This window comes from Pteronotus mesoamericanus, unplaced genomic scaffold, assembly GCF_021234165.1.
Source record: "Pteronotus mesoamericanus isolate MK-2021 breed Mesoamerican mustached bat unplaced genomic scaffold, CSHL_Meso_final contig_32, whole genome shotgun sequence".
NCBI lineage: Eukaryota > Metazoa > Chordata > Mammalia > Chiroptera > Mormoopidae > Pteronotus > Pteronotus mesoamericanus.
Genome location: NW_026555134.1, coordinates 873336 through 895321, shown reverse-complemented (window position 1 = coordinate 895321; position 21986 = coordinate 873336). Strand labels below are relative to the sequence as shown.

The 21986-nt window shown below is 34.8% G+C and overlaps 1 protein-coding gene across 1 annotated transcript; it reads right to left on the bottom strand.

Annotated features, from left to right (window-relative positions):
* Positions 1-1465: 1465 nt before the first annotated feature.
* ESCO2 (establishment of sister chromatid cohesion N-acetyltransferase 2) lies at positions 1466-20321 on the bottom strand. The gene is given in 10 exon segments (XM_054575917.1): positions 1466-1598; positions 5509-5684; positions 7346-7489; positions 8355-8444; positions 9320-9451; positions 10546-10672; positions 13417-13474; positions 15652-15745; positions 18674-19483; positions 20265-20321. Coding segments are annotated over 10 exon segments (1821 nt in total).
* Positions 20322-21986: the final 1665 nt, after the last annotated feature.

The following is a 21986-nucleotide window of genomic DNA, read 5'->3' as shown; positions in this document are numbered from 1 at the left end:
TTGATCCATCACAAAAGCATTGAACAAGCAAATAATGTTAATAAAATTTTTAAAATACAATATTTAAAACAAACAGCAGTGCAGAAAATAACATTAAAATGTTTGCATAATTACATACATTTTAACACTTTCACATTCTTTTTGGAACTTAGGCTTTTAATGTTTGGTACCATGTTAACTTACAGGCAAATAAAAGAACATAAATGAACATACTCTAAAGTTATAACCTGGAAAACTACTTCCCTAGAAAATTATTGCCAGATAGCAGTTAAATGTTTCTTAGAATCAACAATCTGAAAAATTCTTTGCTTTTCAAAATATCCAAGAATTATAATAGAAAACTTAGTTTTAAAAAGATTAGAACATTTAGCTGTAGTTATTTAAGATCATGTTTTCTGGCCCATCAGCCTAGATGTACAGGGTCCAACACAAGTAATGCCCCCTTTTTATTACAAAATCATAAGCATGTAATTCTGTAACATAACAATATCACACTCAAGCACACCATAGGACATTTTAGGTGAAATATTCAAATTAAAACTACAAATCATTATACCCACATTATTACCCTACCAACCACACTCAAGCAGGCATTACTTCTGCTGGACCCTGTATTTACTCAGTAAGCTTGGTTTTGATACTATGCATTTTGTTAGATGTCTCAGGACAACTATGATGTATATTAGACATGCAAAACAATTTTAAGTGTAACCAACTGTAGGAATCATCTAATCCCCACTGGGGCATCCATTTTGTTGATGAATTTCAATTACCAGTAATAAGTTCAGTAAAGATAAGTAGCACAGTTAGTTATACCAAAAATTAAATGATAATAGTGCAATTACTAAGTTTAGTTTAAATCTGGTGAGAACTGCTTTTGATTAATGATTTTTAAAGATAGTAAAACTTGAATTCTGTGCTACATAAAAGCATATGGAAATCTTTACCATCTTACTCTATTAGAAATTATATATTCATAACATTTCTAAATATATTTAAACTGAGCTCCTACCTATAAGGTGAGAGTTCTGTGTACAGAAATGAGGAATCACCTTTAAAAACTGGGCATGAAAATTATGTCCTTAAATTTGCCTGTTTACTTCTGATTGAGCATGAGATAATCCTGGTTCAAAAGTGCTCTATAAAAGGTAAGTGGTCACATTTCTGTCAAAAACCACCTTGCTTTGTCAGTGTTATTATGTGAGAAGTAATTTTCCAGTTATAGCTACTAAGTTTCATAAGGATTCAGAGTGCTGGTCAGTATACATCATCCAAAGATTTATCCTCTCTTTGAACCTCCAGGTACTTTTCAACAAATAACATCCCTGACTTTTCAATTCATAAGGAACAGCAGTTTGTGTGTGTGCATCTCAGTATTTTTATTTTAACATTTGCTAAATAGTTCTTATTATATAAGCTGTCTGAACTCATTCATATAGTAACTCTTCCATAGTTGAAATTAGCTTTAACTATTAAAATTGTATACAAGGAAATTAGGGGTGTTGCAGTACTTGGTTGCAAATAACTTGCCATCTGGTGTTGGGTCAGAAAATGCTATTTCATCAGTGCTGAGAAAACAGCCAAACATAAAGCGATTCCTAAAAAAAGAGGAAAAGACATTTTAACAATGGAACCAGATTAAATTTTGATTGAACTTTAGCACAACTTATTTTAAAGCAATCCAAAAATAAAAATTAAATCTCTTTAAATACTCGATTAAAATTAACATTTTGGCCCTGGCCAGTGTGGCTTGGTTGGTTGGGGTGTCGTTATGTAAACTGAAAGGTCACCAGTTCAATTCTGGTCAGGGCACATAGCTGGGTTGCGGGTTCAGTCCCCTGTCCGGGCAACGTACAAGAGGCAGCCTACTGATGTTTTTCCCCCTCTCCCTCCCTTTCCTTCTCTCTTAAAAAAATTTACATTTTACTAAGTGGCCAAATCACTTAATGCTTGATTATTTTTTTAATCCTCACCTGAAGATACATTTATTGATTTTTTTTAGAGAGGATGGCAGAGACAGAAACATCCATTTGCTGCTTCCTTTATGTACCTTGACTAGGGATTGATTCCTGCAATCTAGCTATGTGCCCTGACTGGGGAACGAACCGGCAAACTTCTGGAGTACAGGATGACACTCCTACCAACTAAGCCACTCAGCCAGAGCATAACTTAATACTTCAGATTTTAGAGATGGAAGTCTAATATCTCACAGAAGAGAAAACAAGTCCAGAAAAAATTCTGCTAAGACAAAGGGAATCCTAAAAACCCTGCAGCTGACCAGGTGATCCACAGTAACAAGCAACTAATAAGTAATATTGCTAATTAAAAGCCATAGGTAATGAAAACCAAAGAAACCCATCACTGATTTTAACCAATAACTATTATTTTCACCTATACCACATTCTCAGAGCTTTAAGGCAAAAACTAATCTGCATTTTGATTACAACTCTCCTTGATCCACAGCTCAATGAGAATTAAAAGTAACAAAATGGTTGAAAGAATTCAACAAAATTGAGGGATAGTCTATAAAGTAACTGGCCTGTACTCTTCAATGTCATAAAAGACAAAGGCTAAAAAACTGGTCCAGGTTAAGGAGAACAAGGACTAAAAAGGATATGACAACTAAGTGCATTATGCGATCCTAACCAGGGAAAAGGCTATAAAGGACATTTAAGACAAACGATAAAACTGAAATATGAACTCTACATTAGACAAAAGCATTATATCAGTATTTAACATCCTGAATTTGATCATTGAACTGTGCTTATATAAGAGAATATCCTTATTCTTAAGAAATATACTCTGAAGTACAAAGAAAGGAAATGTTAAAACTAGATTAAGATATATATGGGGGTTCTTTTTTTACTTTTTTTTTTTTTTGAAACCACTAAAATAAAAACTACAGATTGGATTCAATGAAAAGTTAAGCTTCTGGTATCCTTATTGTATAAATGAATAGTGTTCATTGCTGAATGTCCAAGGCAAAATATAGGCTTGATTAAATAGTTCTTATTACCTTTATTAGTGATACCAGCTATAGAAAAAACATTACATCTGTGGGTTTGAGTCCTAACTGTCCTTTCACTAGCTAGATCAGTGTAAGTTTGTACTTAATAATCCCACTTGACAAAGGGAATCTCAAAAACCCTGTAGCTGAGCCTAGTTATGTAAAATAACTAGGGATAATATAGACAAGAGACAATTCAGCCTAATGCTCCTCATAAATAGGATAGCCATCAATTATGTTACCTGTATCTTAACTCAGGCATGTCACAAAAGACATGTTCTCAAATGTTTTATGTTTCTCCTTTGAAGGCAACTTAATTTTTATTCATTATTGCTTAGAGATAACCTACTGCCTTAGTACTCAAAGTATGATCTACAGACCAGCAACATCCACCATCACCTGAGATCTTGCTAGGAATGCAGAATCTCAGACCCTACCCTGACCTACAGAACCACACCTGCATTTTAACAAGACCCCCAGGTAATTCACATGCACTTTCAAGTTTGAGATGCACTAGACTACTTCCCAGTTAGATACTGGTATTCTACATGTCAAATTTATGTATCTCTTAATATAAAATATAGGAAATAAAAGTGTTTCATAATTATCCAATAAAAATCTCTATATAGACACCAATTTTTCTCACTGCTCCACTTTATAAAGTATGTGGGCGAGTAGTAGTATGACGAAAGATTGGATCCCCACAGTGGTCTTTGGTGTTCTTAAAAAGTGTATAGAACTCAAAAGGTTAGAATAGTGCTACTCATTTTGTTCTTGTTTTGGTCAAGGTGTGGCCCCCTACTGGTTTGTAATCTGTTAGCAAGTACAGAAGTTGAGAGAATGTGTTGTGAAACTCACCCATCCAATCTAGATTAGGTAAATTAACATGAGCAAGAAATAAGCTCCTCTGTCACATTAGAAACTTTAAGTATCAATAGTGTTAGTGCATAGGAGTTTAAAACACAGACTCGCTAATTTATTTTTGAGATACCATAATTCATGTACCATAAGACTTGATCCTTCAAAGTGTACAATTCAGAGATTTTTAGTGACAGTACAAAACTCTGCAACCATCACCAATATCTAATTCCAGAACAATTCCACTACCCCCCAAAACACCCCTGTACCCATTCATTAGTCATCACCCTCCATTCACCCTTCCCTCAGGCCCTGGAAACCACTAATGTTTCTGTCTATGGACTCGCCTATTCTGGATACTTTCTGTAAGTGGAACCATACAATACGGGGTCTTTTGTAACTGGCTTATTTCAATTAGCATATAATGTTTTCAAGGTTTATCCATGTTGTCGTGTCTATCAGTATGCCTTTCCTTTTTGTGACTGAATAATATCTGATTGCATCACTGTATGGATATACCACATTGTACATACCCATTAATCATGAACTTGGTTTTTTGTTTTTTGGCTATTATGAATAATGCTGTTATGAACATTCACATACCAGTTTTTGTGTGGACTTAGGCTTTCATTTCTTTTGCATATATAGCCAGGAGTACAATTGCTGGGTCATATCGTAACAGTTTATTTCTGAGAAACTGCCAGACTGTTTCAACAGCAGCTGCACCATTTTACATTGTGATAGCAAAGTGAAAGGACTCTAATTTCCTCCACATCCTCACAAACGCTTGCTATTTTCCCTTTTTTTGATTAGTCATCCTAGTGGGTATGAAGTGGTATCTCATTGTGGTTTTAATTTGTGATTTGGCTTGGATAACTCTATGTTGAGTATATTTTCATGTGTTTATCAGCCATTTGTATTTCTTCTTTGGAGAAATACCTACTGAAGTCCCGCCCATCTTTAAATTGAAATATGTCTTATTTAAATTTAAATGCCTTTTTATTATTGTATTAAAAGAGTTTTTATTCTAGATATAATAGATCTTTACTAGATAAATGATTTGCAAATGTTTCCTCCCTCTCTGTGGACTGTCTTACTAATCCACTTTTATATTAGTTATGCTTAAAGAGTTATAATAAGTCTTTATTGATTACCTACTCACACACTATCAACGGACATGTACAATCTCTGATTCTTTTTTTAGCTTGCATTTTCTTTGTTTTTATATAGTCATATTAAATATTTATTGAAATGTTAACTTTACATCTGTTGAATGAAATTAGGGCTTGTATTTTCCATTTTTTGGTTTTTTCTATTTTATTTTCTAGCAATTCATCTTTTATTTTCTCTTATTAAAGTGTTGGTCTGTAACAAATTAAACTATTCTTTTACCACAGGTAGTTTGGAAAGCACTGGGTTAGCATATTTCAGACCTGGAATGTTGTGTTCTAAAATTGAGTATATTTAGTTTAGGTTTTGGGGGTCAGGGTAGGGGGGGTGTTCAGTGCCAATACTTGTCTTACTTAGCCTGACTCTTGATAGAATTTATACAGAAGTGTCTTATCAACATCATTCCCTTTCGGTCATGAGCTGGGAATGGTTCTGGGAAAATCAATCTGGGTCCATTTTATTTTATCTCTTACCTGAGAGTATCTACCAGTCGTCTTGCAATGCGCTTTCTTCTCTTCAATCTGAAGACCCAGATTCTACTTATCCCACAGACTGCAGGTACTGGCACGTTTGAACATTGCCAAGCCCTGTGACATTCTTTAGAGTGTGGGTATTCTGGACCAGTTGGTTCAGACAGAACACGGAAGGCCTTCAATGATAGAAAGAAGCACTGAGAGTTAACGATACAGATAAGTTCACATTTCTTTTTAAAAACCATTCCTTAAACAAAACTTAAGAGTCTAAAATAAATCTTATTATACCTTCACCAAAAATGTTAAAAATTCTTTCATATTTATTGAATTCTTGTTCTTTCATAGTCACACAATGCTTGAAAAAATTTTAGTGGCGTTGAGATATTCCCAACATGCCAGTGTACTGCATACCATTATGAAACTTCCCTTTTATTTAAAAAAAAAGCTGTTAAAAAAAAATCAGACTGATTTTTAGTACATAAAATACATAAACATCTCCTATCCTCTCCAGCCTAAAATGTATATTTTTTTAAAAACTGAAAACCCTGAAGATTTTTACATGTTAACTACAAAATTTGGTAGGCATCTGTTTAAGAAAATTTTTTATTTTGAAATAATTACTGATTCACAAGAAATGGAAAACTAGTATAAAGAGGACCCACGTACACTTTACCCAGTTTCCCCCAAGAGTTACATCCTCCATAACTGGTATAACACCAAAACCAAGAAATTAACACGGGTATAATGTATGTGTATAGTTTTGTGACAGTTCATTATACCTGTACTTGTTATTCATCTAACCACCACCATACTTGAAGTACAGAGGTATTCTATCATCACAAAAATCTTCCTCTTGCTACTACCTCTTTATAACCACACCTACCTTTCCCCCTCCACCAAAGAGTATAAGATAAATTTATGCTGCTTCATCTCATAACACAGATATTTTAAAAGGAGATGTAATTGTGGAGTATGATACAGATAAAGAGAACACATTTGAACTATAAATCTGTAGCTAAAGATTACTCTGTAAGCTCCTTGAAGGCAAAAACTACATCTCTATTCTAGAATGAGGCTTGGCAACTTTTTCTGTAAGGGGCCAAATTATAAACATTTTAGGCTCTTTGAGCCACGGACTCTGTTGCACCCAGTCTAACTTGCCATTGTAGCACAAAAGCAACCACATATAATATAGAAGTGAGTGACAATGACTATGTACCAATAAACCTTCATTTACAAAAACAGGTGGCAGCCACATTTGGCCCACAGGCTGTAGTTTGCTAACTCCTTTTCTAGAACATTGCTAATTAGTACCTAAAGTAGATTCTAATTAAGGGACAAGCAATGACTATTTTGGCAAATACACAGGGGTCAGAAAAAGTAGGTTAAATTACCAGCCAGTATTACCTAAAAGACATAAGAAAGGACATAAAATAATTACAATAATATAAAGAAAAAGAAGACAAATATTACAAACAAATAATACAGGCATAAACTGTTTTGTGTACAACTGTAAACCTACCTTTGCCCATCCCTGTATTAACCTGCACTAAGCTACATATTCAATAACTGGGATCCACAGATTTACTTAAATCACTGGACTTTATAGGCCAGGTATAGAAATGACTACATGAACATAAGACTAACTTACCTGTTTATATAGGGCAAAATACCAAATATTAACAAATAAATAACTTCAGGTATTCATATGGTCAAGGATGTTTCAGTAGGCAAAAAAGTAATTTATGGTAGTAGTCTTAAATGCTTATTGAGACTTCTTCCAGTAATTTATTTTGCTTACAAATTATGCCAATAATTTAAAAGACTTACAACATACCTGTGTAATAGGCTCTGCAATTAAACACCCAACTACTCTCTTTTCATCAGATATAAAGAGAAAAGTTTTGGTTTTGTTTGGACATCTGGGAACAACGTGCTGGAAGCCCAATTCATTATCGACAAGTTCTTGGACATCTTCTACCTAGTCATTTTAAAAAGCAAAAGAGGAATTTGTTTTAAAAAGTGCAGGAAACTATAATTATATACACAGAACTTATGGTGACTATCATTTAAGCCGCTTTTATCTCTATTTCCTAAATTTACATACTTCCCCCCTTCCCCAAATTATTTCACTATCGATGCATGTATCTGCCACTTAGGAAACAGGGTTTTAAGAACCTATTTTAAAGATCATTTTCAGCAGAAAGAAATTCAGACTCCTGGGAGGGAGAAGGAGTATCAGTGCCAAAACAGACTTTGTTTCAGCTTTATTCCCTGTTCACTGGGGCTAAACACCCAGCCAAATAAATACAGGCAAGACTAACACAAGAAATAGACTCTGGAGCCATTCATCTCTCAACATTGAAAAGTGTATTTACCTTTCTCAAGTGGAAGATAAATGTAAAGGATAAGTTCTTTCTATTTTTTTAAAAAAGATTTTATTATTTTTAGAGAGAGGGAAAGGGAGGGGAGAGAAAGAGGGAAAGAAACATCAATTGGTTACCTTTCACAGGCACCCCGACCAGCCGGGGACTGAACCCACAACCCAGGCATGTGCCCTGCCCCAGAATTGAATTGGCAACCTTTCTCTCTGTGGGACAAGGCCCAAACAATTGAGCCGTACCAGTCAGGGCACAAGCTGTTGTCTTTAAACTCCAACTGCCATTCCTTTATTTGTCTTATAATTCTAAGTTTAGTTTTGTATGAACTACTATGAAAATCATCCCTACATGTGTACCAAAGTGGATTATATCATCAAAAGTGTTTTATACTTCAACATAGGTGATTTCTTGGTAGGGAAGAGGAAGTAGGAGGAGAACAAGGATTAAAAAACTAATATTCCCTACCTTTTTGATAGCATAACTTGGATCATGTGGCAGGACCAACACAATTTTCCCATCCCAAAACTCTGCTACTACACGTTCTTTTTTCCAGCCCTACCAAAGGGGGAAAAAAAAGTCACAGTTTAATCTGAAGAGGAAAACAACTCCAAAACATTAAATAAATAATTAGTCTGGAGAAGATAAAAAGAATACTGAAAGACATAAAAAGAGAGCAAAATCCAATTAAAAAGTAGGGGAAGGAAAATAAAAGATCCCTAAAGCAAAGTGCCTCTCCTCAAGGGGCTGACAGTCTCCTGGGAGACGGGTACATACATCATCTATTATAAAACAAGGCAAAGTCAAATAAGTGCTCTTCATAGGTATATGTAGGATCCATCATACCTACCAACTTGGAGAAAAATTTTTAGGAGTGGGAAAGTGGGGGATGGGTAGAATAATACTCCAGGCTAAAAATATTATGATATCAACCATGGCAATAAAAACGGGGAAAAAAGGATGCATCTGAGTGGCAGGTACAATCATAAAGATAAGGCCAGAGATAGGATATATTTGGACCAGAAATTTGCTTGATAAAGAGACTTCTCTCAGAAAACAAAAAACGTGGAGAAGTCATAGAAAAGCTCTTTTCTAAGGCTACCTATAAAGAAGAAATGAAAGTGAGGAGGAAGCGGGGCATCCTCAAGTCTTTGAATTTTGTATCTTGACTGTTGAGTTCTGCTCAGGAAGCTAAAGTTAAGAATGCAGGGTATTCACTTAACCTAGAACAATACTTCTATTATATTAGGATAGAGGGTTTAAAATGGCGTTTTTTAACTTTTAAATACTGTTAGCCTCAAATATTAAGGATAAAACTACAGATGATGAAATATTTATGGATTTATAGGTCTTTCAATATTTAAGCAAAGGACATGTATCTTTTAAAGCAGTTTTACCTTTAGAACAAACTGAAAAACTACTTTTTGACTTACTGTGTATTTGATTCCCTCCAGAAACCTGTGGTGATACTGCACATGCTGCAGTTCATCTTCAGGGTTGGAAGCAGTGTAGATCATGCCACAAGACTTGCACATGGTGGCTCCAAAACGTCTCTGACCTGCGTCCTGTTAAGGGGCGGAAGGAGCCATCTAAACATATCACAAATAGCTCTACATTTAGTCCATATAACCATTCGTTCAAATTTCTCCTTATTTTTCTTCTATGTTGGCACAAGGGAAATACTAAATGAAAGTCTGGTTACTATATCCTCCTTCCCCGCCCCCCAAACAAAATGAAGAAGAAAAAACCTAAAAATGCAATAAATTAATAAAAGAAACATAACTACCTCTTGGAATGGACAGGTTAAAAAAAAACAACAAGATTCTTTAGCTAAATAGGCCCATAGTTCTAAGAAGGAATAAGATTAAATCATAAAACTTATAGCTAAGATGAATAATGTATTATAATTTCTTTATTAAACTCTTAAATAGAAACCTAAAAAAGCCTTGTTTCAAAGATAAAAGGCAAAAATTTTAGCATTTTTATATTCATTATATAGTATTTTTCCCTTGAGTATTTAGAAATATTAAAATTCCTTGCCTCAAGAGCTGATCAAAATAAATATGATACATAACAAAAGTTAAGGGAAAGCACAGATAAGTTAATAGGGAAATCAGGAATGTTTAATGTCATGGCTTAGTGACTACCCCCCATTCTATCTCATAAGACCTTGCTGAATGTTACAGAAAATACCAGGTTCTGAACAGGTTAAAGGCCAGAGAGTAAATATTTTATGCTTTGCAGACCACAGATGACTTGTCACATATTCTTCTCCTTTTTCCCCAACCTTTAAAAATTGTAAAAGCCATTTTAAGCTCAGCTCACAGACCGTGGTCTATACCTGGCCCATGGCCATAATGTGCCAAACCCAAGCCTAATAAAATGTAGCTATTCTCATTAAATCTTTTGCTGATCAACAATAAACTTATCTGAAGACAACTTATTCATCAGCATTCTGCTAAATTACTAGCATCACCCAACAGTATCAATTTGAAAATTCACTTGACTAGCTTTAAAGGCTATCATTACAACAAAGCTGGCATTTACAAAATTCAAAATATGTATAACCCACGTTAACTATGCTAAGACAACATGTCTGACTTCACATTCTGTATGTGAGAGCCATGTACAGGAGGCGCTTTGTTTTGAATCTACTCACAATAACGAGCTGGTCTTTTGTTTCTTTATTTGTATCTCTGGCATTAGTACTTTTCTGTGCATTGATCTGTTTCAAGAAGTTAGTAGGTATGACGGATCCCACAGAAGACTGTTCTTCAACTAGAGATCTTGAAATAGAAAGTTGATAAATGTTACTTAATGATTTAAAATGTTTTAGAAATTACAATGAAAAGAAAACTGATATGTATATAACATTTGCAGAGCACCTGACAATTTTTTGTGCTTTCTATAGATAATACTTGATAAAGTAAAAGAACTAGGAAAACGAGAAGCCTCAAGCCCACTCAGGATCAGTGATTTACTCAAGGTAAAATAACTAGTAAGGAATGCTGCTAACGACATAAATCCTCGTCTTGCAACTCCAAATCCAAGGGACTTTCATCTGTGGTATCAAATGCACATACGCAGGATCTCTTCGTACTTTGACTTCACTCATAAAAAATAATCTTTTGTTTGCTTTACACATGTTAGAACAATATTTACCCATGTAGGTATGCAGAAATTCCTAGAATACTACAACAAATAAGTAGACTCTAATATTAAAGCTTACAGATCCATAGGAAGTCAGCCATCAGCATATGCAATCCAAGAACTTTTTACGTGGGCAGTGGTTGAGGTTAATACATGCACTTGTCCTGATACCTAAAGCAGCACCCTATTATTCTCAAATTCTTAGGAAAAGATGTTTTTGGCTGTATAGATGTTGTCAAGGCAACTTTTTCCCATTAGGAAAGAATGTTTTGATTATCTTATAGAGGTTGCAGATTGAAGCCCCTCAGGCCATATTCAGCTAGCAAATAAATTGTGAATGACTCACAGTGTTTAAAACTTTGGATTAGCTACTAATATTTTAAAAATCTAGATATTTCACTTAAAAATGTGTATTTCCAATATTGCAAGAGACACCATAAGATCACTAGACCTCTATTTCTTCAAAGAACCTACTAGACGAAGCTAAACAGCACGTGCTCCTTTGGAAGGGGCATGCATTCTCCAGCTGGCTCCAGCCTCCACCCAGCTTTGCTGGCTCTGCAGACAGAGTTTGTGACCCTTGCCTTACAATAAAGAGAACCTTGGTTTTTCAAAAGAGCAAAGGAATAGATCTCTCTGGAGAGTAAAGGCATGAGAAAAATAGGCATGAAAATAAAAGAAGTGCCTAAAGCAAGGAATTCAAACAGGAAAAAACCTGACAATAAGAAAACTCTGGGGGGAAAAAACTGTCTAATGCTTTAAGCTAAGCCAAGCTGTCTCGTTGTCTTGTGATCATTTGATTGCAATGGCTTTCAAACTGACCTCACTAACCTATGGCAAGAAATATACTTTACATCATGACCAATGGAGATACACACATATAACTTAAAAAAAAATGAGAGAGATGCATTATTCCATTTAAAAAATGCTGGCTTATAATGCCCTTAAACTGCTCTGACAAGCTGCTAGTGGTAACTATTCAATACCTGTGATGCAGAAAGCACTCGTCTAGGTGGCTGACACTGGCCTCTTTAGGCAACCTTTGCTGGGTGACTCAGCTTTTCTCATCCCGGCATGCGTGACCACACTCTACTTCTATCTTAACAGTTTTAACACTTACTATATGTATTTGTTTAAATGCCTATCTTCCTTTAACCACAACTTCCTTGATAGAAGGACCATGTGTTATTTATCTTCACATAACTGAACACTCAGTATAGTTCAATACCACATAATTCTCTATAAATGTTTGCCAAATGAAGGAATAAACAAAAAATGAATGTGAGACTGTGAACCTAGAGAATTTGTTGTCTACCTAAAGTAAAACAGATTAAACCACAAGAAATTGTAGGACCTTTTGGGTCCTATATAAATATCAGTTTCAAATGACTCAACCAATAGTATCCTAATACCTCCTTATGCTAGGTTAAATTAGTTTACACACCTTTATAACCTAATCGTGATCTATTTCAACCCTTAATAAACAGAAGACATAGATGAGAAAAGGGAAAGGTAAAAAAATAGAACTATGGCCTTTGAAGGGGGAAGTTGCCCACCCAACCCAATCTCTGAGGTGATTTAAGGTGAGGAGCACCTCAGAGGAGAACTTACCTAGGAAGTTCCTTGCTCAATATCTGTAGTCATTTATCATTAAATGGGAAAGGAAGTACCAAAGCTGCTTAGGAAGATGTTCAGACTATAAGAAACTTCCTTTTCAGAGCTTTTCACCTGTCAAGGTCACATCCACCCATGCCTCCCTACATTCCACTCTTAGCTTTGGCCAGGACAGCGGTAGCTTCAGTGGGGATTTATAATAGCATCAAGCTGCTGCAAGTCACTTATTCCTCTAGCAAGAGTTTTCTCATCTATAAAGTGGGGGTAATATACCTATGTCTAAGGTTGTAAATGCTCATTAAACATTAACTATTACTAATATCACCTAGGGAAGGCAATATTGTCTAATGGGCTTTGATTCGGATACGGATTCTAGTCCTGGCCCTCCCACCTAATAGCTGTGCAACAGTGGCTGAATTACTATGTTTCCTCAGCTAAAAACGGAATTTATAATAATATCTTCCTTTTAGGTTGTTGCAAGGATTAAGTAGGATAATGGATATAAACTACTTATTATGAGCCAGGTTCTATATAAAAATGTTAGCAGTTATTATTACTTAAGCCCATAAAGATCTTTCTCTTCTCTCAACTCTTAGGTTCTTAGGAAGTTTCTATGAAAGGGTGTGATTTCATCATCTATTCTTAATATCCCCTTTCTGGAGAAAGAAAATGTGTTCTCCAAATTAAGTAGTTCAAGAAAGAAAAAGAGACCCATAGGACTCATAATTAAATAATCAATTAACATTAACATAAGAGCAATTCCTACCTTTTTGTATTAACTGAAGATGCACTGAAGATGGGATAGACAGTGAACTCAGGAGAAACTGGTGGGGGAAAAAGTGACAATAAAAATTTGTATTACAAAATAAACTCAAAGTTTTATAGCTTAAGATTTTACAGGCTAATAAGACCAAAATACTCAAATGGTTTGACATCAAGGATTAACAGTAATCAAGACCATATGGTACTGGCAAAAAGATAGACAGATCAATGGAACAAAATAGAGAGCCTAGAAATAGACCCTTCAAATATAGTCAACTGATTTTTGACAAAAAGGCAAAAGTAATACAATGGACAGAAGACAGTCAACAAATGGAGCTGGAACAATTAGATATCCAAATGCAAAAATTGAAAACACTCACATACATACATTAGCTCAAAATGGATCACACATCTAAATGTAAAATGTGAAGCCAAACCTGGGTTCAGTATCAAGAAACAAACAAACAAACATGGAAACAAGGAAAGGACTGAGAAAAATGTCACAGAGTCTTCTCTGTGACTAAGGAGACATGAAAAGTAAATACAATGTGGTATCTTAGGCTAGATCCTAGAACAGAAAGAGGACATTAATGGAAAAACTGGTGAACTCAAAGTCTAGAGCTTAGTTAATAGTAATGTACTAATATGAGTTTCTTAGTTTTGACAAAGGTACTATAGTAATATAAGATGGTAACATTAGGGGAAATAGGGTTAGGGATATATACAGGAATTATCTGTCCTATCTTTACAACTTTTCTATATCTAAAATTATTGTAAAATAAAGCTTATTTTAAAAAAGACCAAAATTAAAATAGTAGTTGATTAGAGAAAAATAACACGTTGAAAGTGGGAAAACCTTTAATTTTGCATTGAAAAAAGAATTAGAGCTCATTGTTTATTAACAAGGCCAAGACAGGTGTAAGTCTGATGTGCTATGGCTAAGTTACTAAACCTAAGTCTGTTTCCTCATCTATAAAATGTGCACATAAATCTATTCCCTAGGGTTGCTGTGAGAATTTAATAATAAACTATAGTTATTATGTAATAAACTTTCATCATTTGTATACTACCTTCATGAATTTTGCCATATCCTTATACCATCTGCATTATTTGTATTCACTAAATATTTTTCTTTAAGTAGACTAAGACAATGTACTGAAATACAATGATTCAAAAAGTTTTTATAACTACTATAAATAGAAAGCCATTATTTTTCTGTTACATGTTCCATTATATCAGTGATAGCACAAGCCGTGGGAAACATGATGCACACTAAATACTTAGCACTGCCTGATACGAGTTCAGTACCCAGTAAATACAATACTAGCTGTTACCACTATGAACAATCATGATATGTATAAATATTTATAAAATTATGTGTGTATGCATATATATGTGTATACCTAGTTTTATATGTATATATATATATGTAAAACTAGGTCCTCTTAAGAGCTGATCTTCCAGATTATGTTTTCAGTTTTTATCTTTTTTTGTTTTCTTCCTGTGAGCTACAGTTTCTCACTATATAGCGTCAGTATTTCTACTTCTAGAATTTAAATTGATTTCCAAATTTTTAAATATAACCAATGAGGTAAAGTTACCAAGAAGCTGGTTGATAAGTAAAATGTTAATTAACCTCTTTATAAATTCATAGCCTGGTAAATACTGTTTAACTAAACAATGACACCACAAATTAGTAATAGGATTTCAAAATGAAGAGGAATTTAAAAATTAAAAGTAGTCCTTACTTTAGCTATCTCTTCTGTAGACCACACAGTTAATTAGCGGCAGACATAGACAAAAATTCCAAGTTTTCTGATGCCCAATTCATTGTCCTTTCCATGGCTTAGTAAATTCTGCTTATACTTGGGCTTTGATCAAACATACAACATAAACTGTTTTTAGTCCTTCATATTATTTAGAGACAAAGGTAGGTATGGTAAATATGAGAATACCCAGCTCTAGAGAGCTTAAACAACTTGGCCACATCCCATAGACCAATTAAACATCAGTATTTTGCCTTAAATTTCAGCCTAAGTTCTCCTTGTCTCCTCCTTTTAAAAATGCACCTTATTGCTTACCCCTCAAAAAATTATCACCAAAATAAACACAAAACAGAGTTAGAAGTGCAGGCCCATACACTAAATATAAAAAATATGTATTATTGTGTATGGTTTCATGTTGATACATGTAATGCAGCACTGTCATTATAAACTCATTCTGAGACGTTTTCTCTTACCTGCCTTGTTCTCACTGTGAGAATCTTCCAAAGGAAAACACTTATTTTCATCAGGTTTATGTTCCCTTGAAGAAATTATTCCACTTGAGGAATCCTGAAGATAATGAATAGGTAAATTTAAAGAAAACCGGAAATTCTTAATCGTTTTCCATTTAGTGAATGAATTCCAATAAATGTTTCTAAAACAAAGTAACTAGTTTATTATTATTTTATAACAGTTTTAAATTCTCAATTTTCAGCTTATTTTAAGGACAGTTTCCTTTATGTTTACTAAATATACATAACCTTTTAAAAGACAGAGTATGCATATTTAAGTCGGCAATTTGTCATCGTATCAAAAATGTGTTATAATTCACGATAAAGATGGCAGAATGGAGAAATTCTTTCTATAATAAATTGAACAAAAAAAATTAGTGAAAATGGCAAAAATTCCCCTAGTAGATGCTATACTAGAAAGGGACAACCTTTTGTCGTAAGATTTAAAAATAGGCGGCCAAGGAAAGAAAAAGAACATTCTGAAGTTTTGGAGTGGCTTCTAACTCTCACTTTCTGGGCAGTAGCTGAGAAGTGGGAAGATAAAAGTAGAAAAAAATCCTGACAAATTTCACTAACATTACTAATTTGGTAAGACTTAAGTGAGAAAGTTCTTTTGATTAAAGTATAACTGTCCCAGACAATAATATCTCAGTAGAGATGGGACAACCCATCAGTTTGCCATTTCTTAGGGCTCCAAAATGAGCTGAGGGAAGGTTATTGTACCCAATAACGAAAACAGGATTCACCCCTCGCTATCAGAGATGAATACTAGTGGTGGGTATTTAACAAAATCTTAAGAGAGGAGAACCTCATTCCACAAATTTAAGATGCACAAAAGCACAGTTTCTCAAGCTAATGACACTAGGCAGAATCCAATACCCAGCCCCTTAAAATGAAGCTCAGAAAGTAAGGCAGAAAAGAGCATTGCAGAGAATTCATCATGTCACTGTATTGAATAGACATGGAGAATAAATACTAATCAGGAGAGGCCTGGCTGGCAATGCAGACCTCACTCTACTTTGTTTTGCTGGATTGAGAATTAATTTTAGCTTGAATTGTCCCCCCAAATTTTTAAAAATTGAGGGACATTTATATACAGTAAAGTGAAAAGATATAAAAAAATGGTTTGATGAATTTTGATAAACTTATTATATACCCATGTAACATAAACCCAAAACCCCCATCAAGATATAGGGTTTTTGTGTTATTTGTTTTTTTTTGGCAGAAACAATATGAAGAATTAGGAGAATTAGACTGACATTGCTTAGCTGGGGAGAACATCTTCCATTTAACAATAATACATAATTGGCATTTAACAATATTACATAATTGGCAATACTTGATAAACAGGAAGAAACATTTACAGTGGAAACTGCAAACTTAAAATGCCTACACGGACAGCAGGTGACTTAAATTAATAATGAAACTAAAATTAATAGTAAAATTAATAGCAAAACTGATCTAAATCAGTATACATGTGCTGATTTAGTGAGGAAAATGAAGAACCCATACCTGTCAAAATGGTAGGTAGCCTGATACTCTGTTCTGAGAGATCATTGCTATGCAGGAATGAGGGCTTAGCTTTGCCAGACCTCAATTTTTCATGATACACTAGAAATCTGTTATCTTACATTTTAAAAAAGAATGCTGGCTCAAAAAATTTTTTAATATTATATAGGCCAAGCAAAACATGGCTGGATTTGGTTCACTGGCCACCAATTTATAATCTTTGACATCGAAATTTGAAATTTAGGTGACTTCAAGAGGTAAGATCTGGGACTGAATTTGACAGGAGGCAATGAAGAGAACAATGAGAGAAGGTAAGTGAAGAGATAAATGACTATAAAGAGTTGGAACTGCTCAATATATAAGCCTCAGTGTGAAAGCCTACCATTTCTCCAACTGCAAAGATTGTGATGAATAGAAGTCGTCCCAGACATGGAAGACCCAAACTGGAAGGCAGCCTTTCTTAAAGCCTGTTGACTCAATTGCTTTCTGTCCCTAGCTACCTGAAAACAAACAAACCAAAAAAAACCCCAAAAACCAAACAACAACAAAAAACCTTTCTCTGTCTCTGATGAGATTACTGATAGGAACAAAACAATAGAAGGGGTAGACCTGTATTGTCTGTCCTGGTAGCCACTAGCCTCAAGTGGCTAATGAGAATTTGCAGAACAATTGAACAAAATTCAAATGTGCTACACGAGAAAATAAACATGGATTTTAAGAACTTAGTATAAAAAATGGTAAAATATCTCATTAATTTTTTATACTAGTTACACTGACATGGTAACATAAAATATATTGGGCTAAATTTTTTTAAAAAACTTAATATGGCCTCTAGAAAATTTTAAATTACATGCAGTTGGTCTTCTATTTCTATCAGACAGCACTAGTCTGGGCTAGCTGTGTTAAATTTAAGTGCAAGATCAAAAAAGCATAGAATGGCAACAATGAAAACATACTACATAAAATAAACAAAAACCCATCTTACTGTATGTTAACAGTGACAATCTCCAAGCAGTGGGTTTACAGACAATGTATTTTTTATACTTTCTGTCTTCTCTAAATTGTCCAGAATAATCTAGCACTTTAAATAATAAGCTGAAACAAAAAACAATATGCTCATACTCTGGAAACCTACTCATGGATTTTGTTATTTCTACTTTCTAAAAACAATGACTACCAAATAAAAGTTGTTAAGCTTCTCTGGACTTTAGTCATGAGAGAATTTAATAAAATGTATATCTTAATGCCAAGGAAATAATGATAGGCTCCCTTAAAAAATAAAAAAGGGAGAGGAGTCCCATCTTTTCACCCTGCCTCTAAATTCTTTATAGTGATTAAACTATACTATTTGGATTCATAAAAGCAGTCCTCCAGACTGCAAAGAAAATAAAATTTTATTCAATTATGTTCATAGCATGTATATTGAAGTTTTGTTATATAATCAACTTAAGTTTTTTAAATGATGTATTTTCTTTACCTTTATTAATTTCTCTTCATTTTTACTTCTTGTACCCAGCAGCTCAATGTTCAGTTCCTTTGCTATTAACAAGCACTCAGGCGCTTGCCTCGTCTCAAAACATTTTCTTTGACTGACAGTCTCTGCATCAGAATCTTTAATCACTTCCGATTTATTCTCTTGGGTGAGTCCCAGGATTGGCTTATTTTCCAGAGACAATTTTCTAAGAGAGGATTTTTTTCTAACAAAAAATGCTGCTCCACCCTGGAGCGTTACTTGTGGTTTGACTTTTTGGCTTAGAACTCTAGGAGCATGCAGATTATTCTCAGCTGAATAACAGTTGTTCTCTTTCTCTGCACTTGGTTTGTAGGCCACTCGATTTTGCATGGAATTTTTAGAATTCTTTGACATAGGCTTGATGCGCTTATAGCTTGGTTGACACTTAGCAGTTAAGCTCTTCCGTGGTTTTTTGTTCATCTTCTTGGAGCGGACTGGTTTTCCCTGAGTTTTTTCTGTCACGCTGGGAAGAGACTGAGCTTCATTATTAGTTTTTAGACAAATGGATCTACTCTCTTTTATTATCTTTCTCTCCAATGGATTGAGGTAACACTTATTTTTGTTGTAAAAGGATACAGTAGACACAGAAGATTTAAAAGGTGAACCTTGATTTGCAGATGGTAATTTATTTTTTTTAGTTGTTTGGAGCAGACTTGAAATGAAATGGCCTTGTTGAGAGTAATGCACTTTTTCTTCATTTTTATCACTGCTTTGGCAAATGTGTTTTTTATTCGGTGATGAAACTATGTTTTCAGTAAAGTCCAAAATTAATTTCTTTGATGGAATGTCTGATAATAGGCTATGAAAAAAAACAAGGTCCATTGATAAGAATTGTTATTTTGCTTCAATTTTTGTCAATTTACTGCTAAGTAATGAACACCTTTACCTATAGGTCACACTAAACATTATATCTTCTCCACCAAACATCCATCCATGCACATTATCTATTAGTTTAACAGTAGGTTTCTCAAATTGTTTTTACCAAGCAAAGCATTCAAATATTTTTCAAAAGATAATGTTTGTGAATAGAATGTTTACAAAGAAATTTTCTTTGTAATTGTGTATGTGTATGTTTTAAAACCTACTTTAAAGTCATGGCCATATACAAATTATAGCTTATATACTTTGCTTTGGTGGTTAGAAGTCTTCTAAAATGATTAATTCTATGTAACTAGGGCCTGTTCTATAGGGAGTATTTTGTATTTGGTGTGACATACAGTAAGTACTGAGTACACAGACTTTCTAGACTGGCTTACAGACAAGCATCTACTGTATGCAAAACACTATGTTAAGAACCACGTAAGAGCAGAAAGTAGCATGGTAATGAAAGATTGGACATTCGTTTTGAAGCCACAGTAAATAGCTCTTTCTCTGATTCCCTGCAAAAGCAGTAAATAATTCATTTTGAAAGCTTACTGTATTTCCAGACTAGAATTAGTATATAAAATTTAACTATAGCCAGTGGAAGAATGGAAATTTTAAGAAAAAGAGAGAAGGTAAGAAAGATAGGAAGGTGATTTTTCTTTTTTAAGAGTTTCTACCCGTAAGATGAGACTCACTTGTCACAATTCAAAGAATTCTGCTTCCTTTTCCTTGGAGTAAAAGCTGACATCTTCTTAATTGAAGTCCTAAAAGCAACAGGACACTTACAATAACCAAATTCATCCAATGTACATAGAAATCACTATATCAAAATTATACCTTAGAAGTCTAAATTAGTTTTTGTATGTGTGATGGTCCATAAAGATCCAAGAAAAGGGTTTTTAAGCAAATAACTTTAATAAAACTTTAAAAAGATTAAGGTTAAAACAAAGGAAAAACACTACATTACAGGAGCAATTAGAACAGGAAATAAAAGCAGTGATAGTACATATGTTTCAAGCTGGAAAATGATCCTACCAAGAAGGAAGTTTTTTTTACCCCATTTTAAGGCACACTCTCCCCTTTAATTAGCCCGATTAATTCACACTCAGTTTAAACACTCTTCTGTTCTGCAACGACTTCCTTGCCAGTGCCCTCACCCGACCCCTACCACCGTCCGATGCAGTCCTATACCTCCATTCCATCTACGCTTCCTTAATATCCATTTAACACATTTTCTTGTCGGTGTAACTACTTTTCAATAGTCTGTATATGCAATGAAGCTTTTCTAAATTTCATCGGAGTCCAGCAAGAAATACTCTTATTTTACTAGCTGAGGGGCCTTAACCAAGACACTTGTTTCCTTTTACAAAATACCCTGACCTCCTTAGGCTGCTGAAAATAAACAATCATGCACTTAACTCGAGCAGATGGCAGGTTGCTCAGTAAAAGTTTCCCCTTCCCCTTCCTTCGGACAAAATATATTTTTAAAAATGACACAAGCGCGGTTTCAAAGTTAAATGAAAGACCAAGGTCTCTGGGAATTAATGTCAGCGGCGAATTAAGGGAAGACCCTTCTAAGGCTGAAGGAGGAAAAGAATATCCTTCAGGGCAAAAACACAAGAAAACTCCAGCGTCAGGAAGATAGGAACCAGGTGACCTGGAAGTGCGGAGAACCGGTTGGTGGCTTTGGTCCTTGACATTCACCACCACCACATTCTATAGAATTTCCCGTTTTTCTCAGTCTTCCAGCCCACGCCTCGGCCCCCTGCAGCAATTACCTGCACCTCCGCGCCCGGGACCTCTCCTCAGTTAAGCCAGCTGCTCCGCCACTGTATTCAAATTGTCGCGCGCCAGGCAAGGCTGAACCTGCTGCGTTCTGATTCGCCACTTCTCAGCGCTTCCAGAAACTAGCTCAATGATTGGTCGCATCCCAGCTATTGCCCCACCTACTCAAGAGGAGGTCGCCAAGATTCTCCCGCCCTGAGAAAGTGAAACGCTGTCTTCTTCTGGAACCATGCCATCCATAATCCCTTGCGACCGCGCCGGGTTTCAGGCCCCAGACCTTGTTTAGGTGCGTTCTGGGAATTGTAGTTCTCCGTAGAATCAAAGACCCGCCTCCCCACCCCAACATTCTGGGGTCACTTAGTGTAAGATGTTTTTGTAAAGTAGCCTCTCGAGGTTCTCGAAGCAGTTACATTTGAAGCTTTAGCGTTAAACTTTTTTTTTTGTTAGTAGTATGTTAGGTTTCTAGCTTATTTTTTTATTTTTCAAGTTAAATTTAAAAAATTAACTCATGGCACTAGTATCTGCTACATGCATTCTTGCAAGCTTTCCATGTTTTAATTCATTTACTCCACACCACAATCTTTAAGGTATGTATTATCATTCCCATTTTACCTCGGTTAATAAAACC